Source organism: Thunnus albacares, chromosome 16, assembly GCF_914725855.1.
Source record: "Thunnus albacares chromosome 16, fThuAlb1.1, whole genome shotgun sequence".
NCBI lineage: Eukaryota > Metazoa > Chordata > Actinopteri > Scombriformes > Scombridae > Thunnus > Thunnus albacares.
The window spans coordinates 12,968,572-12,996,162 of record NC_058121.1 but is presented as its reverse complement, the minus strand read 5'-3'; the positions used below and the strand labels follow the sequence as shown (position 1 = coordinate 12,996,162).

At 40.8% G+C, this 27,591-nt stretch overlaps 1 protein-coding gene across 1 annotated transcript in view; it reads right to left on the bottom strand.

Moving 5' to 3' along the window:
* Nucleotides 1-25,996, bottom strand: part of usta (uronyl 2-sulfotransferase a) — a 57,600-nt gene extending 31,604 nt beyond the window's left edge. The window contains exon 1 of the mRNA XM_044329933.1: nucleotides 25,326-25,996. Within this exon, the coding sequence (XP_044185868.1) occupies nucleotides 25,326-25,557 (232 nt within the window). The 5' untranslated portion in view covers nucleotides 25,558-25,996. The remainder of the gene's footprint in view (nucleotides 1-25,325) is intronic.
* Nucleotides 25,997-27,591: the final 1,595 nt, after the last annotated feature.

The window sequence follows — 27,591 nt, the reverse complement described above, 5'->3', positions numbered from 1 at the left end:
GCATGTGATTTGTGGACACCTGTGGTTGCCACCGTGTAAACTGTACGACAGGGACGTACCACTAAGCTGATGACGAAGCAAAGCAGTGCTGACTCTGATGACTGTGCAGCCAAACGCCCAGAAGCCAAAAATAAAAGACATGCTTGGCAGAACAAGAAAAAGAAAATCCTAATCATTTCCAATGCTTCTATGAAGGACAGAGGGAACTGGAGTGAACTGAACTCATGAGAAAATTGTCTATGTGGATGCCTGCATCAATACAGTCAGGGGGTAAACTACATCTATGGTTGACAAAGATGCCATATGACAACCCAAAGCATCCATGATAGGCATTCATAACTGTTCACACTTTGCAGTAATGAACAGACCATTCTCGATGCATTGGTGAAATTTGCTTCACATCTTGCATGTTTTGTTAGATAACGGTTGACCAACTGTCTGTTAAGCTACCGTTGCATTCAAAATTAACGTTAAAAATAACACACTTTGAACCGTCACTCTCAAACTATCATCAGTGAATTTCACACTTGACAAAGTAAATTGATCTGCAGGACCCCTACTGAGTCATTTGATGTCTCAAAACTTGAAGAGGCAGTCAGTGAGATTGAATGAAGCCAAGCAAAGTGGATAAAATCAACTGAGGAAAGTTGGGCATGCAAAGTAACCACATGAGGAGTAATGGAGTGTCACCTGTTTATAGCCCCAAGGCCGAGGTGCTGCAGGATTCCTGAATTCAAAATTTTAGTGGAAAAGAAGTTTTCCATCACTTTTATAATAAAATTTCACGGCACAGAGGCTGCACTGCAGGTGCCCTTGGCATGAACAAGGAGAGTTTATGTTATGAGGTGTTTTTGCAGATTAATTAATTTAACTTAGGTGAGTAAAGTACAAAGATTATTGCTTTTGGGTCCACTGTGACTTTATCTTTTTATCTGCACTGATTTCTTCGCACAAACAGGTTTGAATCCTGACCTCATGAGACCCTAATCTAACCGGCAAGCTGTCACAGAGCCTAAGAGCACTGACTGCCTCTGGAAATCAGGTAAACTCTGAAATGAAGAAATGAGCCATGAAGTAGAAAATTGGGTTTGACGGTTAAACCTTAATGGATGTCTGACGCCACGGAGTTGAAGTAGAAGAACTCATCACTCATCCACAAGTGAAGGGAGTGATGCAGTAAGCAATGCTCTTTCTTCTATTATATCTTATGGGTGATGGTCATGTCTGTATTGCCACAATAAGGTCAAAAATTACGTTATAAGCAGAAAATATTGTTCATCACAGGATGTGATACTGTCAGGGTTTCCGGAAAACTGCATGCTATGTCAGCTAGTTTCGATCGAGTCACTTCCCTTTTACAGAGCACTAACGTGCTTGTACAATTTACACATACCTTGTTCCGGCTTGTGGGCAGGTGGGTGCAACCCCAGAGTGCACAGTGAACTCACATTTCTCCGTTTTGCCTTTAGGCTAACATATTGTTGCTAACTTTGGGCTAATGAGCTTTTAGCATTTATTAACTGTTACACTTTGGTCTGTACTGTACATTTACTGCCAGACTGAAAACTTACAGCTAACCTTTTCCTCTGCTCCGCTCGCATTCACCGTCACTTTCCTGCCGCTCTTTCCCACTCGCTATGCAAACATACTATGCACTGCCCTATTCCTCAACGGAGTTACCCTACCGATATTTAGCGTTATTTTTGGCATTAAAAAATTATCTTTTGGCCTTGTGGGGGTTCGTTGATATTATTACACGAGAAAACGCTGATTCAGTGGACAATAAGTACGTTCAGTTAACACTCAGTAAACGTTGAGTACAGTTAGACTCAGCAGTCTCTATTAGATTGGGCGAGTTCAAAGTTGTGAAAACACCCCCCGTTTTCACCGGTGATTTGTTAGTCAGTCCCTCCCGCCGCATGAAATAATGGATTAATCCTGGAAAGTTATTGATGTAGCACTTCTCTCCTTCTGAAAGTAACAGGAAGATTATTCGACCAATGAGAATTTAGTCGGACAAGAGCATATCGACCAACTAATCAACCAGTCGACCAGGAGACTACAGCCCTAGAAATTTCACATATTATGCTGGTTAATGTGTTAAGTAGACTCAAAAACTATATTTCTGTGTGTATATGATGTGTTTTGTATAAAACTACGCATTATCTTGTCAGCAGCACAAAATAAGATTGGAAAAAAAAGCCAAAATTCATGTAATTTCTGAATATTTTGTGGTAGATCTTTGTATAACAACAACAACAACAGTGGAACTTCAGCAGCCAACCCATTAAAAACCAACCACAACTGGGCAACTACTGGGCTTCTATTGCGTTACACCACCTCTAAACTCACAAAACACACGCCAGATGTGGATATGCATCATGCGTAATTGGCTGAGCCCCACAGCTAGACACAAACACCACTGGTGACATCTGTGCCATACACACAAGCGGAACTGGGAAAGAAACCATGAACGGTTTAAGAGAGTACATTAATTAGTTGTCTTGTTATAAGATGTTGCACAGTTTGTACCAGCAAGATGTTCTCCCCCTATAAAGACACATGCTTTTCATCTTCATCCACAGACAAATATTTTTATAAAAAAGAAAATGCTGCCTAATTAGCTTTGACTATGGCTGAGTATTACCAGAAAACATCCAGTAAATTCTTCTTACTAAATACTGTAACTATGAAATTGGAGTTTTGTCACTTTTGAAAACAGAACTTTTGTACATGTATTAGAAAGAAGTATGAATCTCATGTTAATTACAACAGAATCTGGTGTATGAAGTGTATAAATTAAATATACCTACAATTCTTATGTTGTTTTGCTTTTGTCACAATATATTGACTGAGAGGTTTCACTCGGTTACTCTTTAAATTTACAGCAACATGGCTCAACTGCAATGGGGACAGAAGGCTCTGCCTGAGTGAAAGAAGCTAGACAAACACCCTGCTTTAATTGTTTGTTTACAATACAGTTTCCTTGGCCCTGAGCCTCAGCCAACCAAAATCAGTTTTTGAAAGAATTCCTGCGTGAGCTGAGGTCTCTAACTGGTAACCATTAGCAAGAAAGTGCCACAGGACAAGGAAAGAAAGGGAAAAAACTATGTTTTCTTGCAAATCCTTTCATCATGACAATGTGGACTGAAAACAGACAACAGCCGGTTGTGGGAACTCTAAACATTCTACACCCTTGTTTTAGGAATCAGTGGTGATGCTGCTGAGTCACAAATGAGACACGCCATAGATATATCTAGAAAAAACACAAAGAGCTGGGTGTGCACTCATGCCTAGCTGTATAATCACCAACAACCCATGATATTTTCAGATTGTTGGTGAACTAAATCTTAACATCTATTTTGTATTTTTGCTGGCCTGTCATAATGTTAGCCATGAAGGTTTATTTACGTGCCTCCACTGTGAACTAAAAAAACAGCTGTTATGTTACTGCTACATGCCAAGAAATGTTGCCTTATAAGTTTAACCGCTTCACACAAATACAAAAATGGTTCTTGGGTCTTAAACCTGCTGGATATCTCCGACTGCGTATGATTTCACACTGAGCGTCAGCTATCTGCTTGCTTTAGGTTTCATGCTTGGATGCGTGTGTAGCCACTGAGAAGGCCTGGAATCTAGAGGACCTGCACTGTGCTCTATCATAGCTGCACACAGCAGCGAGATCACCACAGCCAAGGACACACATATGAAACTGTATCTCACACACATGAAACACACAGTCATAAAAACATTCACATCTGCCAGAATGAGTACAGCATAGTGAATCAAAACTTTATCAGTTATCTCCTCCGTCTTCCTGTGGTGACTTTTACTCTAAATTACAGGAAAATAACCAAAACTTACGCTTGCAGACAAACAGTCATGTAAAAATTCAGAATGTCTGTAGTGTGCTATCTAAATCACCTGCTGCTCTGCACCCTGCTGGACCCCCTGGGGGTGCGGATAAAGCTCTGGATGGAAAAGAGGAAAGAGGTAAAATGGGGGCAACGGAGTGAGGAGGGAGGACAAAAAGTACCATATGAAAGAGGGATCAGAGAGAACCAGTGAATTACAAGAGAGAACCAGAATTCCTCTGGGTTCGTCATGTGACACAAGAAACAGAATCAGGAAAAGCAGCTGCTGTAGTCTACAGCACTGTGAGGAAATGAAAAGACAGAGATTCAGGAGAGAAAGACAAGAGCGGGGACCAGTGAGAGACAGCAAGCGCGAAACAGGAACAAATTGTTATTAAATCAGTTTGTGAGCCCTCTGTGGAGGTCACCAGAAGAAGATGAATTGCACATCTGGCAGATAGAGCTCAAATGGCCTGAAACCCTACGGAGAAAAAAACATAATGATTCCACCAGGAAGCACAGATTCATGTGCACACAGACGTAGATACAGTGCATCCAGTACATACACTGGCACAACTACAAATAGGAGGATTGAAATAAATACAGTACTTAATTGAAAATGACCAAACTAGGTGATCCATCCTCATGTCTAATGTTCTTATTATTCACACAGAACAAAAAATTATGATATATGGCTGTAATGATAAAGCAGCTATGAAGTATGATGGGATATCGTTGCTTCCTGACAGGATGTGTTGGCTCAGGGACTCAACCAGCTGTGAGGAAGATTCTTGTCTTTTAGGTGATGGCAGGAGATACATGCATTCCTTTGTATATAGTTATAAGCTGTGACAGAACCTTAATCTTAACAATGTGTGTGTCCATGTGTGTACCTGTCAACCATGTGCGTGCCAAATACTCACAAACTCAAGCGTTATTGATTGTGATACACTCGCCTCAGGTATCAAATCTAACATTTTATCTTTCTTTTTTGTCTCTGCACAGCGGTTCTCATCAGACTTTGCTTACCAGCCAGCAAGGCAGGCATGGTGCTGAAGCTTTGCCCTGCAGAACAAACACACTGCATAAAGAGAGCCTGTGTGGTGCTAAGTCTCACATTGGAGTGAGGGACTGGAGAGAGGAGGAAGGAATAGAGGGACTGAGGGAGAAAGAGATTGGAAAAACGAATGTTTCTGAGAGCCAGATGATAAAAGACGGAGGTAGATAGAGGAGCGATGCACAGAGAAATGATGGAATGGAATGAGAGGCTTATAGTCCAATGAAAAGTTAGGGTAGTTGTAATAGCTTTTTGGATAGCCTTGTCAAAAGTGAGACCATGTCATAAAATATTTCCACAGGGGGAAAAAAAGTGAGAGCTCGACACAATGTGTGACTGTGGTCAACTGAAGCGCCCTAGTTTTCTCATGTGCCCCAACAATAGACCTTGACTGTTAACTCTGTACTGTTTGACATAGAGAGGTGCGATTTCAGCACAGAGATGTTCCATTCCAGACATATGGTATATTATCCCAACACATAAAGGTCATGCAGTATAACTGGCTGTCAATTAAAAAGCCATATGAGCAATGCAATGGATTCTTTTGGTATTAATATCTATCATAGTCCACCAAATGGTATTTAAGAATATCAAAAGGTTTCAAAATGTTAAAATCCTAAAGTAACTACAATATGTTCCTATGCAAAAGTCACAAGTTTTACACCATTAGGTAACAAAGGAACCCATTAACCTATTTCTTGAGGCATAAAATAAGAAATCAGAAAGAGTGATGCATTTGAGCCAGAGCTACAATATAAAAACAACATTTGGGCATCAATTCCCCGGTCCTATTCACTGTGGAAGTAGTAAATACTGGTCAGTCAAATAAAGTATAAATCATCCTCTATGGCAGCAAAAGTAGAGGCAAAAGGGCATTAATGCAGAAAAAACATAAAACAAAGTAACAAAGTTGCCTCAGCAATAAATCCCAAATGTCACTGTAGCAATGGAAATAGACACATTAACCATAAACTGACAAAAAGAGTCAATACCATCAGGTGCCACAGTCAGAAATGAAATGTTTCTACCCACTGCTGCCGACTGCAAATCAGGTCAAAAGTAAGCAGAAAATAGCATAAAATATAGTCAAAGGTACGCTGTGCCAGTGAGTTTTCCGCAAATGTACACAAGATGATTTATTTTTATGAGAAAATTGCATTACTTTAATTCGCCTAATACATCATCATTATAATCATATTTGGGTAATATTTTTCTTACCTAATTACTACTTGGGAAGAATTAAAGTCTTCCAAACCATGACTCTCCCTCTCCACCAGCAACTGTTTTCCACATACAGCAGTGCTGTGCAAATGCAGTCTAGGTGCCAATGTGCTTGTGCTTCTACATACTGCGTGTGTATTTCTGCAATATCTACAATTAATAACTGAAAATTGGCACATGCAAGAAAATCATTTAAAATGTATGCCTGCATGCACATAATCCTTTCAGTATAGCTACTTGCACACATGACGTGTACAGTATGTGATGAGGGTGCATGTGCGTGTGTGTCTTTGTTCATGTGTGTTCTTGCACATGTGTGTGAATCCATCAACCCCCCAAACCTCTTGCTAATTACACAGTGGTGGTGGCAGAGCCCTGGCTCCCATGCATGCATCATCTGTTACATAAATACTCATTTGACGGAAACTGCTGTCAGGCCCCATCTTGGTCTGCAGAGCTGGTCAGTGCCAGGTTAAACCGCTGCCACTCCCTTGTTTTGTGCTCAGTTCTCTAAGGATATGTGTGTGTGCATGTGCAAAAACAGAGTAAGGTGTGTAGATGTGTAGTTTGTACATTTGATTGTATGTGCAGTGTGAGTGGGGGAAAAACAAGGAAACAAAGGGCAGACAGAGCAAAGTTTGCATTTGTGTGTGCAGAAAAGAACGAAAGAGAAAAATGTGTGTGCTTGTGTGTGTGTGTGTGTGTGTGTGTGTGTGTGTGTAAATGTGCAAGGACATTTTACAGTGTCTGTTACCAGGAGCCACAGGATGTGCGTCTGCAGCAGACCACCTTGTACCCCATGACTTCATCATAGTGCCTCCTGAAACTCCATACACACATCAGCTCGTACACACACACACACACACACACACACACACACACACACACACTTCCCTACACGTTATTTTTTCCCTACCCTCATCAGGTGCCAAATAAAGGGCATTTGCCATGTGTTGAGCACATGTTGGTGATGGTGATCTGCCTCAGAGAACTTTAACAAACTTTTTGAACAACAGTTGAGGTATCACGTATCAGGCTTGCATAATCAAAAACATGTTTACTGTCTGCACTACAAAGCACCCTGACTGAACCGATTTTTTTTATGAGCAGATACATTTTTTTAATTTAACTGAAGTGAACAATCTAAACAAAGTGACAATCTTTGAACAGTTTAGTGATAATGAAGTGACAGACCTACGCGTTTGGCACTTCACTGGACCACGGTGGCCAAAACGAGAGCAAAGAACAACAACAGAGCAATAAACAACAGATGGCAGCTCCCACTTTCAAGAACAGCAAAGAAGTATTTATAGATGAAGCCTTTGAAACGGGCGGCATATACTTCTGATGATCATACTTTAACAATCAGGGCATTTTAAAATCAATCCATCATCATCATTAATAAGATTTAAAGGCACAATCTGATTGTGAACCATAGTCTGTTTGTACTGTCAACCATGGCCAGCAATAACAATCACATCCAAACATATACAACAAAACTGCAAGATAAGTGAGGATGGAACAGCCTTGCTTTTAAAATTGGATGTAACACCAGATTTGAAGTGACATGAATGAGGTTTTCTAAAGGTAGTAATTCAATTTGGGCTTGTGGGTTGATTTATGTATAGTGCATAGCAATCAAAAGCAGTTTCCTCTATATCCATGAAAACCCTGGACACATTAAAGGAAATCTGCTCATCCAAGTTATGTAAGTGTTTGACACACATGAAATGATGTAAAACTGTGGTTTAGCCAGCTGATTCATACAATCTGTGGTGATGATGAGTGTGTGATACGGCTGTGTGAAAACAAATCATAGCATGAGAAGAAGTTGTGCGCAAAGTAACCAAAGTCAGTCTTGCTTCAAAGTATGTACGGATCTGTAGGTTGTCAAGTGAAAAAGCAAATGTCAAAGATTCCATTTTTAAGCATTTTAATACAATGACTACACAGCCTGCATAGAAAAGGCAGCACATTAGCAGAGCAGCACCAGCCTCAGTCCTCCGTTTGCAGCTACACAGGATGCATTCAGGCACAGCGTTGAGTGTAGGTCACCCGTGTTTTGTTGGCGCTCAAAGCTTTAATAAAACAGGTGAAAACACGCAACTGAAACACTTTCTTTGTAGGTACTTACTTATTCAATAAAGTAAGTCACTAACGCAGTGTCTATGGAGAAAGCGTTTATGCTAGAGCGGCAACAGTTAAGCAATTAATTAATTAGCTGATCAAGCACTGCTAAAACACAGGTGGCCTACACTCAGTACTGTGCTTGAACACATCATTTGTAGACAGAGGGAGGACTGAAAGCTGCTGCTGCTTTCACTAAGCACGGCGTGTAGACACTGCACAAGTGTCTTGAGCTCACTGGTGGCATAGTACAGATGACCATTTCTTCTGCAATGATCAAACTGTTGAAAACTGTTCTTAAACTGTTCTAATGCATGTCAACATAATCTCAGAAAGAAAGAAAGGAAAGAAAGGAAGGAAGAAAGAAAGAGAAAGAAAACTTTAACTTTTTGACCTCTGTAGCCTCTCAGGGTTCATTTCCCATTATAATCTCCACAACAACAGCTAGCTGCCAGGAAAGAGTTGGTCTTTATGACCCTCTTGTCATTCAGTAACCACTTTATATTTAGTAAGAAAAACAACATTGCTGACTTAAATGGGCAATTCACTGAGATAATAAAGGCACTAATAAGCAAATACTTTTATATTAACGTATTTGTTTTGACACATATACACAGTAAGCCTGGCATACAGAATGCCTACATTTAGGTCATTTCTCTTTTGCCAACTCCTGTGTTTTTTTTTTGTTGCTCTATTTTATTTTTGTCTACCACTTATTTGGAAACTTAAGCCAAACCACAAGCTCTAAAGAAAAAGCCATGAAGAAATATACACCTATTATGGGTCATTACGACCCTAGTTTTCTTCATAAAGTGGGTTTCCTTACAGTAGCAGCAGAATGCCAAGTGGGCTCCTTCTCTGTTTCTGTCATCAGGGTTGGAAGGAAGGCATTTGGTGGGTTGAAGGTGCTAAATCTGCCTCCCTTGCTGTGTTAGGGCAGGGTTACACAGTATATCACATTTTGGTTAGAGGCAGCACACTGACACTCTGTACTGTACTCACCCTCCCAACAGGCACCCTGCTAAGCCTGACACGCTCTCTCTCTCTTGCTCTTACACACACATATAGCTACTGTACTCACGCATGCAAGGCAGAGGCAAACAAACACAGCATCCACACGCCGACGCTGTTGATTCATGCTAATGCAGGGCGGCGCAGCTCCATGGTGTTAAGGTGAGGGAAACTCTCTCACCCTTGACTGGCCTCTGGAAACATGGGCACGGCTTCAACTTCAGTCCAAACACTGGCTCACAGATACAGCCGGGGTAAGAAATAACTAGCTTTCATTCATAAACACCATCTGATGGTCAGTTCATTGTCATTTTGAGGGCAGCTATGATGATTAACTCTCAATTGCGGTCAGTCAGTCTGGCTTTGAATGGTGAGCATTCATTCATGGTCTGTGACTGGCAAGCATCAATCTAGTTTTTGCACCAAAGTGTGAAAAATGAATGTGGTATTGATGATATAGACAGTAAAAAGTGGAACAGAGCGGTGAAAACAAATTCCAAAAGAAGAAACTATACACCATCCCACACCAGATTCTGAACTTATTGGTTTAGCAAGTGCTAGATCCAAGTTAGATTTGAACTTCAACGTGTCTCCCACATTCAAGTGACATCAGCACTTAACCGCACAATAGCAGTGCTCACAGTAACTAAAGATGCCTGCGCTCCTTCAACTGTATTTCTAGTCACTCGTGGTCATTTCTGTCCGTATTCTGCAGGTCACGGTTCACAGACTCAGACAGCCTGCACTGGCCTGTAATCAATGTGTCGTACGTGTTCCAGTACAACGTCCATCACAGAGATTTTGTGTGGGCAAAGGCTTTTAGCTCAGCCTATAAATACACAAGCAGGAATCTGTCCCACGCGTTAAGTCTCTAGTCTGGGAGATGACATTGTCAGAGGGATTAAAGAAAAAGAAAAGACAAAGATAAAGAGGAAGAGAGGAGATAAAGGAAGACACAAAGTAAAGGACATCTGGTTATTTAGGAAACAGTGCAGAGTAGGACACTCTACATGTCCACCTGTTTCCCTAAAAAAGCATTTAATATCAGCAAGCATAGACGTCAGCAGGAACACACAAACTTCTAGAAAGTCTGGTTTTAGTGGTGTGGCTTTCCATCTCTGTGGAACAACGCAGTCAGGAAAGTGGAGAATTGTTTTGTGGGAAAAAGAACCCACATGGTCCCAGTTTCTACTGATCCTTCAACCCCTTTATTTAGACCAAGCCACTGGGATCCTTTACTCTTATAAATAGACAGAAAGCAACTTGTACACCACAAGCTATCTAAACATATGTTTGTGACTGAGCAATGTGTGCTTCTGCATTAATGAATGAAGGTTTTGATGCTTGGCAGGTTGGCAGTTTACTGCAGCCTGGGTAGAGTTGGTGTTGGATAGTAATTAACAAAGTACATTTACTCAAGTATTAAGTAAGATTTTGAGGCACTTTTACTTTACTAAAATATTTCTATTTTATGTTACTTTATATGCCTACTCTACATTTCATTATACTGTTATATTGTACTTTTTACCCCACTACATTTATCTGACAGCTATAGTTACTAGTTACCTACTCAGATTTGAATTTAAAACACGAAACTGAACGTACTGAATGTCTACTGAATCAGCATTTCTCATAATATCAACGAACCCCCGCCAGGCCAAAAGATATTTTTTTAATGCCAAAAATAACGCTAAATATCGGTAGTGTAACTCCGTTGAGGAATAGGGCAGTGCTTAGTATGTTTGTGTAGCAAGTGGGGACCCCCCCCCCCCCCCCCCCCCCCGCGTCTAATCGATTAGTTGAAGATTATGTACGATTTCAGTCGACCAAGACTTTCTTTGGTTGACTACAGCCCTAGTTCTTAGAGAAAACTGTGAATAACTTCCGACTGAAACAAGCATTTGACTTTGTATGATGTGTATAACATGTGTACATGACATAGCGGGTGATAACTTGTGAGTATATTGGGTTTTCACAAGAAAATTGGATTTAATTCAATGGAACACAAATCAAAACTAAGATACTTTACAGACTAAGTGGCCAAGAAACTCAGAATATGGTAAAATGACCACTATACTGTAATAATAATATAATGACAGTTGTATTTTTCTTTACATTATTGTGTGGCAATATATTCTAATAACATTTAAAACATTATTTTTCTCTTTTCATATTAAGAATACATGACTGTTAATCAGTTGTTTACAGTAGGTTTAATAAAGCTTTGTGTTTTGTGAGCTAACTATAACCTATGTGAAATTAACAGTGGTTTACTTTTTCATGATCACATCCATGTGCTGCTATTTACGTGCAAGGCATTGTGATTGTTGAAGTTCACTCGCTGGATGGATTCACTGCTGGATTCACTTGTTGATCCACACTTACAAGAAGCACCAGGCATACAATTCCAATGTAGTGAATCATCAACAGCACCAGAAATAAACAAGATACTTGTTCCCAATTTTTTTTTTTCTGAATGTTTTGTATGTTAGCTACAACTCTCTACAGTGCACTGGGTTGCCGTCTGTGAGCGCTGGTTCCAGCAAAGCTTGGCCTCATAGATTGAGGCTCTCTTTAATTTAGCCATGTGGGCTAGGCTACGCTAGCTAGTGGTCAGCGGTTCACTTCAGCCCTTCAGAAACACCTCATTATAACAGAACAGTTAATTATAGACAAGTCGACACTAAGATACATTCTAGAGCCACCCCGCACAACAACTTGTTACGAAACATATAAGAAAGAGAGAGAAAAAAGTTGTAAGGGTCATCTTAAGAGTCAAGGAGAGAGGCTAACAGATGATGGTTTCCAGTTATGTGGTCAGCAGCCCTAAACAGACCTAGTTTATGTTTGGAGAAGCTATGAAGAGCAGAGTCAACTAAAAAGCACAAAGAATATTGCAATAAACAGACTGTTTGATGGAAGCGGACAGTAATGTTTGCTGATGATTCCCAAAGGTTTTGATCTCAATATCTCATCTTTTATCTCTTCTTTTACTCATTTGATGTCTCCAGTTCAACTGTGTTCCCTCAAGCAAAATTCATGAACAGACATAAACAAAAGTTTCAAGATATATATCTGTCAAATGTGTCTTACTGGAATCGCAAATTATAACAAGCTTTAGTGGAAGGCAATCAGTAAACATTCTTTTCATACCAAAAGCAGATGCACCAATCATACAGTAGCAGCACCTAGACATAACTATAAGATCTGCATACATGCTATTGTGGACATGGTGATACTTGTTTACACACTCTCTAACACAGACATACACAGATAAAAGATGCCTAAACAGTAACACATGCACACGGATGGACACACGAATGGGTGGAGGAAGATACAGGAGAGCTCAGAGAGACAGTGGTTTTGAAATCCTGCGGTTGAGTATGTAATGGAACTGCATGTAGTGATTAGAGACACTAACGTTCCAGCTGGCAATACCACCCAGCCAACGCACCCAGTGGCATGGTTTTGTGTGTGTGTCATACACGTCCACTGCAGTGCAGAGGACAACACAGAGGCTGCATCTGTTCGCCCAGAGTTTGCTATCCAGGAAAGAATTTACATGGAAGTTTTTTTTTTTTGCACACTTCCAACAGAGGAAACAGGAGGAGGGAGAGAAAAAGAATACAGTGTGGTGAGAGAAGAGACATGCAGCATGAGGATTTAGAGAGAAAAAGTGGCAAAGGAACAGATGGAAATGGAAAAAAGAGGTAGGGAGCAAAACAAGAGAAAAGGAAGGCTGCATAAACAGTGGATGAGAGTGTGGCAATTCTTAGCCAAATCTTGGAGTGATAATTTGTTTTCTGCAGGGTGATGGATGGATTTACAAGACTGGCCCAGATTCTGTCCAGTCCAAACCAGACTGGTGCAGCAAAGAGGTGCCAGTGGGCCAAGAGGCAGGCAAGTTGTTCTGGGCCAGGTCAGTGGAAACACTACACAACCAGGATCTGGGCCAGTGAACCAGGCCAGACAACTGATGGCTTTTCAAGGGATGTAGCAACAATGTGTGTGTGTAAAATCAGCACTAAAAAGTCCCCCATTTAACCTCAAGCTGTACTTATCCAAGGTCCTAACATGACCTTTGACCCCTTGTTAATTCCTGAATGTTTCTGATTGGCTGCAAAGTAACTGAGGGGAAAGGTTTAAATTTTGGTGCAGTAGATACTAAGATGCTGGCCTCCATCACTCTCTCTTTCAATCATACACACACACATACTTGGTCAATGCAACCCATCGCCCTCCACCCATGTAATTAACACCATTAACCACGCCCTCAAGTTCTGTGCTGAACGAGTCCCCTGGCGAGAATAAGGACTCAACCAAAGTCTTGAACCGACAGTAAAAAGTACAGCTTCTTGGAAGCTGGGCGTTCTTGTGTCTTTGGATAAAGACTTTGTTAACATTGGACTGAATTGCTTTCATTCAAGATGTCTCTTCAAAACATCTGGAAAATGTGGTTTCTCCAGTAGACCAGAACATTTGTGAGGGGTTATGGTTGCAGCTTGGAGCTGCACTACTACAATAAGTCTCAACTGCGGCTTTAGTTGAAGGATCTGGTGTTTGGAGGGTAAACACTTAGAAAAAAAAAAAAAGATCTAGATATTGAAGAGTTCATAACTGTGACAGGTGATGGCAGGATGTGGATTTTAGCACCAACCCTTACTGTTTTGGCTGTAGTGATGTGCCGTAAGTAACATTTTGTACTCCTTTCTTCACATAAAAGACGGGTGTTGAGAGAAAAGTGTCTATGTGTAAAAAAAGGAGGTATACTGAGAAAGACAGACTGAGAAGTGGCGGGAGACAAAGGTGGGTTTCAGAGAAGGAGAGTGCATTTTGAGACAGAGGTGTGAGATTTGGCCGAGGTGAGGTTTGCTTTCCACAGGGGACGACCACATTCCATCTGAACTTTTCAAAAATGCTTTTCAGGCCATCCTCAGAGTGCACACCCCCATCTTTTCCCATCAATACATTAATCTGTCTCAGCCAGGATGTGCTTCTCTAGAGCAATGAAATGCCTTTAAAGGCAGTTACATACTGTAGTATTCCACTTGCTATAAGCAGAGACAGGAAGAGTGACTACTGATAACAGTATTAAGATGTCTTGTGTTTTGTGATATGGAACGCTCTGCAAAATGCTGGTGGAATTAATAGAGTTGGAACTTTCCTCTGTCTTCAAATGTGATTAAAAAAAAACAAAGAAGAAGGGAATTGGCATGAATTTACATCACACTTGGCTTTAATAGCTCTTTAAAAAAGAGATTATGGATCACTTTATGGAAAATTGGCAGCACAGTTCACACTTTTTGCAGAATCACATCCAAACCCTGTCAGTATTAACACATTGCGCTGCCTCTGCTGTCAGCAAACAGTAAAATCAGCTGCACTCCCCCTAATGGGTGTCAAAGCCTTTGGTGATCATTTTTAAGGGTACCTTCTGTTACAGAGTAACGACTTTCTGACTGACAGACAGAAATAAAGACCTGTTACATAAGACTTTGTTTGGAGGAGGGGTGGGAGGGCTTATAAGACATCTCTCTTGCTTTCCTCTTTATTTAGCTTGGCCTTAAGATATGTGGAGTGGCTCTGTAAAAACTACCTTTCTCTAAACAAAAATAAATGCATTCTCTCTAGTTTGTGTGAAGAGTGTAAAATACCTAGAGTCTGAGTGTGAAGCAGAGATCAGCTCTTAGACTAAACAGAGGAAAATGTTGCAGCACAATGAAGTAAAACTGCATTAAGTCATTTCTTTCAGCAGTTGCGTATTATCAATGAAACAACTGAATCTTTTTTGTAAACTGAGCAGCAGCTGAAAGAGCCTGAGTTTATGTGCGTCTTTCCTCTGCCCTCCAGTATTCCTGACTTGATGGAAACATTGTTTTATCATTATGTAATGGTCTTTTCTTAATCTGAGTGCATGTTTCTCTCATCAGACACCAGCTCAGATCTTTTAAAGGCATCTAATTGTGTACATATAAATGCACTCACACAAAGCAAAATCACACAAATTCCCACAATCAACTTTTATTTTCAGACATTTGTAAACAGTAAACAGGTCTGTGCAGACTTCTACAACTGAACGACTTGGAAAGAGCTATTATTTAATAAGTAGAGACAGCAGGACAAGAGAAGAGTTAACATGGTGAGGAGCATTCTCCCAATTCACTATACAGTACCAGTCAAAAGTTGACCTTCCCATTCACTTGAATAAGTGAACTGTGTCCAAATTTTTGACTGGTACTGTATCCAAAAATACATTTATTTTTTACAAGTTACAACAAATGTACACAGAGTTTGCTTTGGTAATTTGTCACCAACACACTGTGTGACCTATGAAATATTGGACAGATATAACAAGGTCTAATGAACAGTCAATAGACTGCACTACAACAACTAGACATTAACATATTTCAAGTATATAATCAAGTCTAGTAACATCATCAGATTGAGCAGTATCTGTCTTAAAGGTTCTATATGTAGGAATCAGAAATTCCTCCTCATTAGTGACACCAGTGGCCATTAAGTGAGCTGCAGTCAGCATTCTGTTGCTCATGCTTGCACTTACTCTCTGAGTGAGCAGCAGCACTGGCTTTCCTGGCTTATACTTCTCATATGACATAAAAGATCTCTAACGTTGTGTTTTGCACAGTGCTTCTGCAAAGCATCTCTCACTCTACCAATCGTGTTTACTAGACACCAGTAGGCTCAGCAAGCTGTGGCTGGGGAGCAACACACTGCAGTTTGTTGTGAAATGTGTGCTTATTCCCACCTTTGGACTAACAGAATATCTTCTGCCACAGCTCTGGAGCTTTTTTCTGCTCCTTTGTTGAGGAAATAATATTGTTTTAGCTGTGTGTGTGCTGGGCCACTTGTCATTGCGGGGATGTTTTGTTTTGAAATGTGTAGTGGTTGACGGAGGCAGCTAGCTGTCTAATTAGCTGAAGAGCTAATATCTGCAGGGTGTTTCTACTTGGATAGCACTGTTTTTAATGTGGTAGATACTGGTCGTTTGTTGACATTAGTGGAAGAGAGGCAAGGCACAAAAACATCACATTCATTGGATTTTTGTGGAGAGTCGGGGAAGGTCTAATTTTTTAAGTTCCATTACAAGCCATTCACTCATTAGCAATAAAAAATGAGTAATAAATGTAAAGTGATTCATAATTCTTACATATGGAACCTTTAAACCTGTATTCAACTTATGACCACTTGGGGGCAGTGCAAGAAACTATAACTACAACAATGACATATTATCACCTTATAAAGTTGATATGACAAACGTGCCAATTTACTCATCCAGCAGACACGTAACAAAATTACTTATGATTTGGTGTCTTGTTTTTGGCTGCTTGGTTAATCTAAGTCTAATATTCACTCTCCTTTTAGCTCCGTTTTGGTTTCCACCAACTCCTGAGGGGAAAATCTGATGAGCTACTAGATGCTCAACTACATTCACCAGTTATTTGCTAGCTTTGTCTGCCTGCTGCTGGGCAGGTAGTGTACAGCAGGTTCGTTGCTGTAAACAGCTGTCTGCTACAACTAGAAACAACGCTGATGAGAGCGGTGAGAGTGAATCAAAACAGTAAAGTTGAGGCCAGTAAAATTAAAACAGACGGATGCTGAAAGACACTAAAACGCTCCATAGAGCTGAGGAAAACTGCAGAGTTGGGATTTATCACTACGAGTAACACCTTTCATATTACAGATTAAATATAGCCACTTCATCCATTGTCCATTGTCCATCCATCCAAATATTGATTAGAGCAGAAAATCAAAAAAAGTAAAAAAAGTATTTCAGCGCACACCAGGATACTAGGATAAACACTCTTTTATTAGGGGATTACATTTTAAAAAAACAAAAGGGGGGCTTTTTTTAAAAAAAATTTTGCCCCCTCTTTGTTTTTTTGAAAATATAATCCCCTAATAAAATAGTGTCTATCCCAGTATCCTGGTGTGCGCTGAAATACTTTTTTGATTTACTGTAATTTGCCCTGCATCAGCTGGCACCCAATGGAGAGGCACTGCTGTGCGTGGGGTATATTCATTTTATTGATTAGAGCAGCTTTATAGAATAATGATATACTCAAACAAAATAACTTTTGCAGATGTCCTCCATTTCAAGACACAGCAGAAAAACTGTCTTTCTCATTCAACTCGACTGAACCCAAAGAGGATAGGAGGCTATATAAAACTTTAAAGTGCAAGGCAATACATTTCCCCAAACCAGCACGTAGTGGTTTTAACAACATGGGCTGGGCATTGCTCCTCTATCTGCTCTGCTGTATATTTAAGGCTGCTATTTTAAACTACTATATATTTTTTCATAGCCATGAAATGAGGGTAGCAGACAGAGTTGTGGTGAGCTCACTCAGAATAAAGATAGGCAGAGTTCCTTAAACAAGGTATGTTGCTGCCCGCTGGGCAACATGTTTCCTCTTAACAAGCCCCATAACAACCAATTACTTGGCTTCAGGCTATGTGTTTGCCACCCTGGACTCTGAGGAAAAAAGTCAGAATCCAGTTGTCGAATCAAATTGGAAAATAATTGCTTGACTTCAGTGACCACACAAACCTGCTGTTTGATGACGAGTGTATATGTGGCCAAAGGAAAGGAAACAAGTGTTCAACATGTTGGGTGTTTGTGGCAATAAACAGAGGAATGTGGAGTGCTTCAACACTTGCCAAAGTAAACAAAGAAAGTTCTCAAATGGGCTAACAACACCACAGAACAGAGATATGAGGAAGGGCAAACCTGATCCAAGAAATCAATAGCGCTCACGCAGCAGACTGCAATTATTCTGTTTCTAATTCTGTCATGAAAGGACGTGGATTCTGATTAAAGGTCTCACCCTTCTGGATGAACAGGGAGAGCAGTTGATTAAAGCAGGGCATTCAGTTTACATGTTGTAAGCGGACACCTAATTTTCTTACAGGACCTCTATTTATCCTGGCACTGATCTTCTAAATTATGGGCTATACGTAGTCTCTTTCTTACAAGCATCAACCAGGGTACCACCCAGTGGCTGTGGGCCTCGAGCCACCCACCCGTTCAAGCACCACCATCGGGGCTGACTTAAAAGTCACTGCAACCAGCCATCATCAGTGTCTTGGCAACCTCTTAAAAACAGCGCAGTTCCTAAAAACAACCCCCCTTTGAGATGATATATAATGTACTCAAAGTCTGGCGATAAAAGTTTTTAAGTACTCATTTCTCAGATTTGATAAGAGGCGAAGGAGGTTCAGACCTTGACAAAATGCAAAACTCACAATCTAATACTCATTGCTGAAAAATAAGCTCTTTGCAGTTTCTTAACGTTTTATTCTACTTGAGTTGCATTTAATTGTTTATTTAACTGAACAGAACCTCATTCTTTACCACATGTTCTTCTCTGTTATGAATCCAACTGCTTAATTTCAATTTCACATCAAGCCCTTGCAGTCTTTTGTCAGAATAACACACATTATACATATAGTAGCATAGCACACGAGTCTAGTCACAATCCATTGCCCACAAATTTATCTGAGATTTGTCTTGGGTTATAACCATCATTGCTCAGCAAGCCTTGAGCAGCAGTCGCAGTTAACAGCGTTGGCGCATTGGAATTTTTTTTTCCAGCTGCTCTCTTTTCATGTGGTGAAAACAAATGCACTAATGGAGGATAATTACCCTGTGTTGTTTTAGTGTTTGCCCGTCTCTCTGGAGAGAGCAATAGCAGCCTCTCAGGCATGGAGATGCTAATTGGTAATGCTAATTGCTTCTATTATGTAATCACAGGGTCAAATGAAGCTATTTTTCAGATGATTTCATACTGTAATAATCCAAAAAACAAGGAAAATATGATAATTTATCATAACTAATAAAGAAGAAAATATGCTAATCCACTTATTGCAGAACCCTGTAGAACCAACTGTTCATAACAATCACAACATAAAATATGAATTTTAGCTTTCTTCCTCTCAAACTAATAAATTTCTCATTGAACTGGCTGTTTTCTTTCACTCTTTCTTTAGTTTCCATTAAAGTAAAAACTATTATCCCTTTATTGACCCCTAAACCCAATTAACGAGCTGGCATGCACGTTAGAAAGCAGGTAAATAAACAGAGCATGGTTCGCTTCTGCTCAGCAGGGAGGGCGGCTTGTTTTACCAACCCTGAGGGAATTACAAGCCGTCTGATTGTTTTGGCATTTAGGCTGGATGTGACACCACTTAGGAGTTGTTTTGGGGTCTGTTGGAGGTAATGCTTAGTTTTCCTCAACACTGCCATGAGGACTAGTGTACTGTAGGTGGAAGGAATATAGAGGAAGTAGGCCATGTTGTCCTGCCTTCACCTCCTAATGAGCCATGTCAGATCTGAGGAAGTGTTGGATAAACTTCAGCCCCAAACATAAGATTATCTTGGAGTGACGTGCTTTGGTATTAAACATAACATGTCTGTTTGTTGTTTGGTTTGCCACCTCTGCACAAATGTTGCACAAGTAAATAACAAAAATGCAAAGGAGGTAGTAAATCGAAGGGCACTTTAAGTATTTTTCCACATGACTGACTTCGGCTAGGAGTCACACTGGTACACACCTGGCAACCCTGTTAGTCATTTTGAAATGCTGTGCGACAGCTTGACCAGCACAGAGTTAATTTACATTCTCTTTGACACTTTGGTAAATTGCCTCAAAGCATGGACTCTGTCACTTTGGTTGAACAGTCAGTGCTACTAAATCTGTCAGGTTGAGAAACAAAATTTGATGAGATGAAATAAAGTCCTTGTTTTTAATATCCTTTAGCAGGAAGTGGGCGTACTGGTGTGAATAGAGTGGCGAGCTCACTCCAAAAATCACACTTAGATGTCTGGTTCGCTTAACAAAGCTCTTTTGCATGTGTGGTTTGTGTGTCAGTTTTGTCCTTGTCTTCACGGTCCTTACTTTTAAATGCTGTAATTATGTGATTGCACATGAGAAAATCAATAAATGTCTAAAAATATATGATAATAGCAATGACATATTTGACATTGTTGAAGAAACTTTTCTGTACAGGAAATGACAGAGGCGGAGTTGTGGTTAAAGTTAGCCTATTCTATGCATGAGGGACAGGCAACATCTGCATCTCTACTTCGATGTAAAATTAAGTAAAAATAGCACTTACATGCATCCTTTCCAGACAAAAAGAGTTCACACACACCTCTTTATGCAAGATATGCAAATACTTAACACAGGTATGAAAGTTCACTTAATCCAGATTTTATTTGCAATACTCTTGTGACACCAGAGTATTTGCATTCAAGGAAACATTTTTCTTTTCCACTACACATGATAATAAATGATTTTATTCTCCAATTTACCCCAAATGAGTAGCTATAAAGTTAGAGCATTTCTTTCCACACCTGATGACAATATTACATGCAAGTTTCACTGATATGATGTCTATTTACATTGAGTGAAATCCAGATTCTTGAGTTTTTTTTGGCTGCACCAGCAACAGATGGGAATATTCTACATTCCTGTTTATCAAAGCGTTTAGCACAGCATATTTTAAGCTTTTGGGGTCTAGACATGAATAAGAAATAAACAAAGCTCGTCTGCACAAAATGCACTTTTGTAGTAATGGTTCTACCAGCAGTGTTGTATAGAGACTGACCTTAAAGTCAAAGATGTCAGTCTCTATCCAATCAATTCTTGTAGTTAGTGAAGTATAACAGCCGTGTGTATGGTATGTCAGTATATTTGTGTCTATCTGTCACAGGTTCTGTACTGCATGAGTGAAGCATAATGTGTTTGTATTGTCCACATGGAGATGGAGGTTTGCACATCCCTTCATTCATCTTCTCTCTGTCCATCACTTGAGTTCCTCTCGCTCATCTTCTTCAAATACATGTAAAAGTTTCATTGCAGCACTACTCATACCAAGTGGTCACTAGCCGAACTGCACTTTATTTGAATTCACTTAAACAGTTTGCATTCATTCATTTCGTTCTTCATGCCAGAAATGGCATGAATAAAACAGAAACTGGAAGGAGGAGAGAGATACTGAACCTTCCTCTGTGTCCACACATACCTGTCTAATCCCCAACACCGCCCTGCAGTCTCTAACTCTGACACTATACTGGCCGGCATTTGGCAAGTTAGATTTATGTGTGCGTGTTTTAAAGTTACAAAGTGCTTTTGAGAAGCAGAGTTTAGTAAGAGATTGAGTGTAAGAGACTGACAGTCGCACCAATTTCGTTTAGCGTTTATGATTTATGGTAGGAGGACTGGTAACTATAACAACACAAACACACACCTGTGTACTTAAGGTCCTTGAAAGTCTATTATGTCCATCCAAATGTCTGAGAATTCAGTGTAATGTGCATGCTGGCTAATCCTGAAAGATCCTGAAGGAAAAATTCTAGATCCTTCTCTCTGTTTTGCTCTCTCAGCTCCAAGCAGCTATACCAGGATGGTGTGCAATATCGCAGGGCAGCTAAAGTCATCTTCAGAGCATTCACATTCCCTGAGAAGATGACAGCACTGAGAGTCAACTAGTATTTGAAATGTCACTGCAGAAATATACGGTGTGGTACGTGCACAGTGAGAGAGAGAGGAAGCCGAACACAGGCATCAATGGCTTCAAACTATGGCAGGATCCAGTCTTTGCTCAATCATTTTATATTTTCTCACAGATTTCTGTTACATGTTGCTTTTCAGACAGTCGCTTCTATAAAAAGATTCCCGACAGACTACTAATCACAGCTAATCTGTCATTCAGCACCACTTCAGTTCCACACTGGTGTTACCCTGACCTGCGAACAGCGAGGTTGGCCTACAGCAGCGAAACAAGCTGTCCACCATCCTGAAAAAGAAAATAATTGAATCATGTTTCAGATCTTTCAGCTCAAGCCAAGTCAATCACTGCTACACATGCATTCACACATGGACACGCACACCTTGCAACGCAGACACATCACTGAAACGGAGACTTGGCTTCGGGGTGTTTTGGAGAGTTAACTGGATTGGTCAAGGCGATATCAGTGTGTATGTAGGAGAAAGTAAGAGAGACTAAGCGTGAGAGAGAGTCAATGACAGGGAACACAGTGGCGAGCGGGCCCATAAATCCAGGTCTAAAGGTCTGCTCGCCGTTTTAGTTACTGCAGCTGTACGTTGAGTGACACCCTCAAACACCAACCTCCCCGCTGGTCGAAACAAAACAGGGTCTGTTCCTCTACAGTGCGTCTGACTGAGAGAAACACACGTACCTAACACACACTCGCACCAAATCAACCTACTATTCTCTCACACATACACATTCACTTACCCCACCAGGGGTCCTCACCTTCATTTTGGCAGCCAAAAGTAACACAAGTCAGCTTCAGGTAAATAAATCAACTAATCACTGGATGCTCATAAAAGGCTGCAAGACTGCCAGTCACCCACATGCAGTATACATACATTGGAGCATTATTAATGCTGAATTCCTCTTTATTTTCTCTTTTTTTCCCCAGTAAGTTAGGTAAGGAGTTTCCCCTGTATGTTTCCTTCAGCAAGCTCTTCCACTCATCAATTCATGACACAGAGGCAGAAAAAGTACGAGTGAAGACTGAGAAAGACAGAGATGGAGAGAGTCAGAGAAGGGTGAATGTGATAAAGGGCAACACCAGGGAACATAAAGTTCTCTATGAAAATAATGAGCAGACCACATCTGAGGCAGTCTGTAGCTTTCTTCTACTCGCCTCTCTTGTTCCCATCTCCCACCACATCCGACCTTTTCAGAACCCACTACAAAGCTGTTTTTCACCTAGAACTCAATACATCCTAAATGAAAGAAAGCTACCTGAAATTGCTTGCATTCCTTCTACTTGAGTAAAGGCTGTTATCTGGCTGATATGTGTTCTAAGCATAAAATTCAATTCTTGCTTTCAAATTGCGGCCATCTGATTCTTCAACAAAGCTCTTTCCCTCAGCATCATATAAGTGGAGGAGATTACTCATCGAGACCCCAGTGGAGGTGTTAGTCTGTGGTTGTGTCACTGTTACATAAGGAACCCCCCACCCCCCCCCCTCCTGAAGTCAATACAGCATAAAGGAGTCAGTGTTTGACAAGGTTCAGGCCCTCAGTGTCTCTATGCAGAACTGCAGCGAAGACCACATCATGCAGGTGGGCCCAGACACTCATTTATCTTCTAATAGAGGCATTCCTTGCCCTCATGGTCCACACATGTTTGAGTGCTGCTGGATTATGACGATGCAAATGTGTCTGTGCTAATAACACACACATCTGCCCCATCCTATATGATAAGTGTCAGTTCAGCTGATAACTTAAGCTTGTGCGTGTGCACATACGTTTGTGTGTGTTCAGGTTATAGAGCACCTCTCAGAAGCAGAGAGCTACTTAGTGAGAAAATGAGTGTATGAGACACTGCAGGCTGTCTGACTGTGTGCACATTAGCTTTGTGCAATTTCTCTAAAATAAAATGAACTTGCATCAACTGCTGCAATTAGGCTGCAAGGTTTCGTCAAGAGTGAACGCTGCTTCGGTGTGTTCAGTGTGTTGAGAGTCTGCTCAGCAAATCAAGCTGTATTTTAGAGGAAAGTGTTAACACTCTCCATGATACCCAAATGAAGCTATAAAAGCTGGCTTTTATTTTGATCTTCCCTCAGCATTTTGGGGATTTTTTTTTTTAATGTGCTGCAAAAACTTAATGTGAGGAACATTGTCTGCGTTTAATGTTTCGCAACACTTAAACAAATTAAAACAATTTCTTACCAATATTGTGCAGCTGTAGTGTGCAGGCGTGCGCCTATGCCTCTGTGTGTGTGTGTGTGTGTGTGTGTGTGTGTGTCTACAGGAAACCAATCTGACCCACCGGATTAGTGCCTGACTTGGTGAGTGACTCTCATTCTGTTCCAGATGTTTATCACGTCATAAAGGCCTCAAGCCCTCTGTGAGAAATAGGTAGGAACACAACCTCCTTTCAACACACAGATTCATACACACACACACACACTCACACACTCCAGCTGTAGCCCAAGTTGTAGCAGCGACTGACATTTTGATATGAGCACACACCCACATATACATTCACGCTTGATGTGCTTCCTTTTTGAAACTTGATAGATCTTATCATAAAAACTGACAAACGTGACTCTTTTTGCCATACACTCTACATGTTAACCATTTCCTTCTGTTATCATCCAGTGTGCAATAATGACAATAACATATCTGTTCCAAATCATATCTAACCATAAACAAATGTTTTAATATTCCCTTCAGAACAAAATCTTGTCAAATGGAAACCTGTGCTCTAGTCATTTTTCTGTGTTTCCTTGCTGTGAAAACATTTGGCACCCCCACCTGCATCTTAGAACTACACGTGCTTTTTAATGTATATATTAGAGAGGCATAAAGCCAAAATCATACAGTACATGTGTTGCTTCCTCAAAGCACCAGCATAATCTTTATAACACTATTGCGCCTTGTTTCACTGGTGCCAGTCGTGCGTAATGAGCGCTGTGGCTGGTGCGCACCAGCTGGCTGCACAAGAAGAGGTGTCAGTCGCCATCCACACGCAGTATCAATCCTAACAGTTGCTAAGTTCTTGTTCCCATAATAGATCGCAAACGTGTTCCGACAAGTCAGAACTGATATTCAAGTGGTGCACAGGGGAGCACATTCCTCAGGTTTTGGTCTGAATAATTTGAATTTTAAACTTTGGGGTAAACTTTCTGGTATCGTAGGATTATAATATCCAAGAAGAGGTAGTTGTGCATATACGAACGTCACTATGCACAATCTTTCTAAGATGTGTGTCCTTCTACAGTTAGTTGACATAAAGCCAGTTTGATAGCTCAAAGATTATGAATGATCAGAGGAATCAAGATAACTCATCTGGGGTGAATGGGGTCGAGGGGACGCTTTGGCCTCCAGAGGCATTTGCCCAGCGTTGAATGGGAGGTGTGTGCTTCATTAATTCTCTTTTTCATTTTGGATCAACGTCCCATGAAAGAGAGACGCCTTTACATGCAGCGCAACTTTTATTCAAAAACATTATGACGCGCTTCAGCCAGCAGAGGAAAATGAAAAGTTCTTACCGAGATACTGTCGGATGTCCAGCAGGATTTTAGGGGGTCCTCCGTTCAGCTGATAAAAAAGGGAGCCGAAACAGAAGAGGAACAGCGTAGCCATGCAGAAACCATAACCTCGCAGGGAAAATCGCAACGGTATAGCAGAGAGTAAGCTGTACTTTTTGTTGTTGCGGTCTCTAATATGGTTAGGAGTCTGGTTGTTGCTGTGAAGGGGACTGCCGCTGAAATTCTTCATCATCTCCTCCTCACAAAGCGCCGTGGAAAGTCACCCATCCGCCTGTGGAAAGTGAAACTTGTCGCTTTGAGATCATTTGAGGCGGTCAGCCAGTTATTTGGAGACGCGCAGGCACCCAGCTCTCCTCCGCTGCCGCAGCCACGGGGTTATTTTTTGCGCACAGCGTTTCGCTTCTGCTCGGTCCCTCTCGTTTGAGCTCGTTGGATGACTGTTCCTTCCTTCCGTCCTTCCAGCGGAGTTAAGGGTCCATCCTTCTGCTCTCAGTCTTTTGGGTGTCAGATTACTGAACGTGGAAAGAGGAAAAACTTCCACCTCATACAGGATTTGGTTTGGATTGCAGTGCGTAAAACAGCGTCACCCAGTGTTCAGGGGACAGAGGGGCTCTCGCAAGGAGTCAGTGCGCAGTCAATGAAACGAGTTTGATTTTTAACAGCCCAAAAAGAGAGTGACAGGAGGTCTGTGGAAAGAATTCTGAGTCAGCTGTGAATTTCCAATTTGCATTTAAAGGACAGGTTTGTCAAGTCTGTCTTAAAACAATAGTCAGGGGCCAAAATGAACACTGACACATGTTTTTCTTGCTGTAATCATTCCTCCTGTTCATACTGGCCATTAAGAGATCCCTTCATAATGCACCTTTAGTGTAAGTGATGGGGACAAAATCCACAGCCCTGCTTCCATATAAACATATTTAAAAGTTTATCTGAAACTAATATGAAGCTTCAGCCGTCCGAATTGGTCAAATCAAGTCAACATCCTTCAAAGTTACAGTCTTTTAAGCGCCAATTTCCCACAGTTTGTTGCAATCTTTCCACTGCAGCTGAACAGGAAAACACTTTCCGTTGAGACACAAAGAGGGATTTTTTTTTACTAAAAGGATTGTAACTATGGAAGCTCCACTTTGTTTGACTAACTCAGACGGCTGAAGCTTCGTATTATCTAGAGATGAACTTTTAAATACATTTTTGCTCAAAACGAGGACTGTGGATTTTGTCCCCCATCACTTACATAATAAGCGCATTTGGAGGGAATCTTCTAATGGTCAGTATGAACAGGAGGAATGATTATATTGAAATCTGTTTCAATGTTCATTTGAGCACCTGACTGTTGTTATACGACAGACTTGAAAAGTTGTGAATCTGACTTGTGAGTTGTGAGAGAGCTGTCATTCACCAAAACTTTGACAAATGTGGTGTTATTATATAGTTCATTAATGAATTAATAATATCATAGGACCTTGAAAAGCCTTAAAGCATGTCAGGTTGATATGAAATGACTAGTGAGCACCACAGACAACACATACACTCTTAACAGTAACATGACAGATATGTTCTCTGTGTAAAGTGGTCATTATTCATAAAAGGGAAAACACTGTGTTATCATTGCTGTTGGAAAAGAGTACTGATGTCAGCTGTGTGATGAAACGAGGCTGGTGGGATGAGTGTATTTGTTCACTTATGTGTGCTTGTCTGCTGTGTGTGCTTTCAACTTTCTCTTTCCCTTCAGGCCGCCTGTTAAGACCGCAGACGCTGAGCCATATATCTTTCCACAACAGGGCCAGAACCCACCATTAGACTACACCTGCACTTAGGAGGCAACAACAGTTATTCAAAACAGTAACCACCTCTCCAAGAGGCTGACGTACTTTCACTAGTGACTGCCACAGTAGTCAAGGGAGCAACAGTGGTTGAGAATAACAATCCAACCTGAAAGACTAAAGATAATAAAGAAGACCAAAATAACTATTGAGAGCCTACTGGCTTGGCTTTTTCACCAGTAAATGAATTATGAACTGTACAGTGCTATATATTGCAAGCTAGGCAAAATAAGTGTGAATGTATTATACTGTATGTTTATAGCCCTGTCAGCCCTATCTGCCATGCAGCAGAGAAGGTTATTATACAAAACTATGGTATGGATGTCAGTAAGGTCACTGCAGTAAATTGGTTTAGTCTCATGAGAACTACCGGCCATGAGATTTAAACCACATCATTACTGGTGGTATATCTTTTAATGTACACTATCCATCAGTCCATCAAG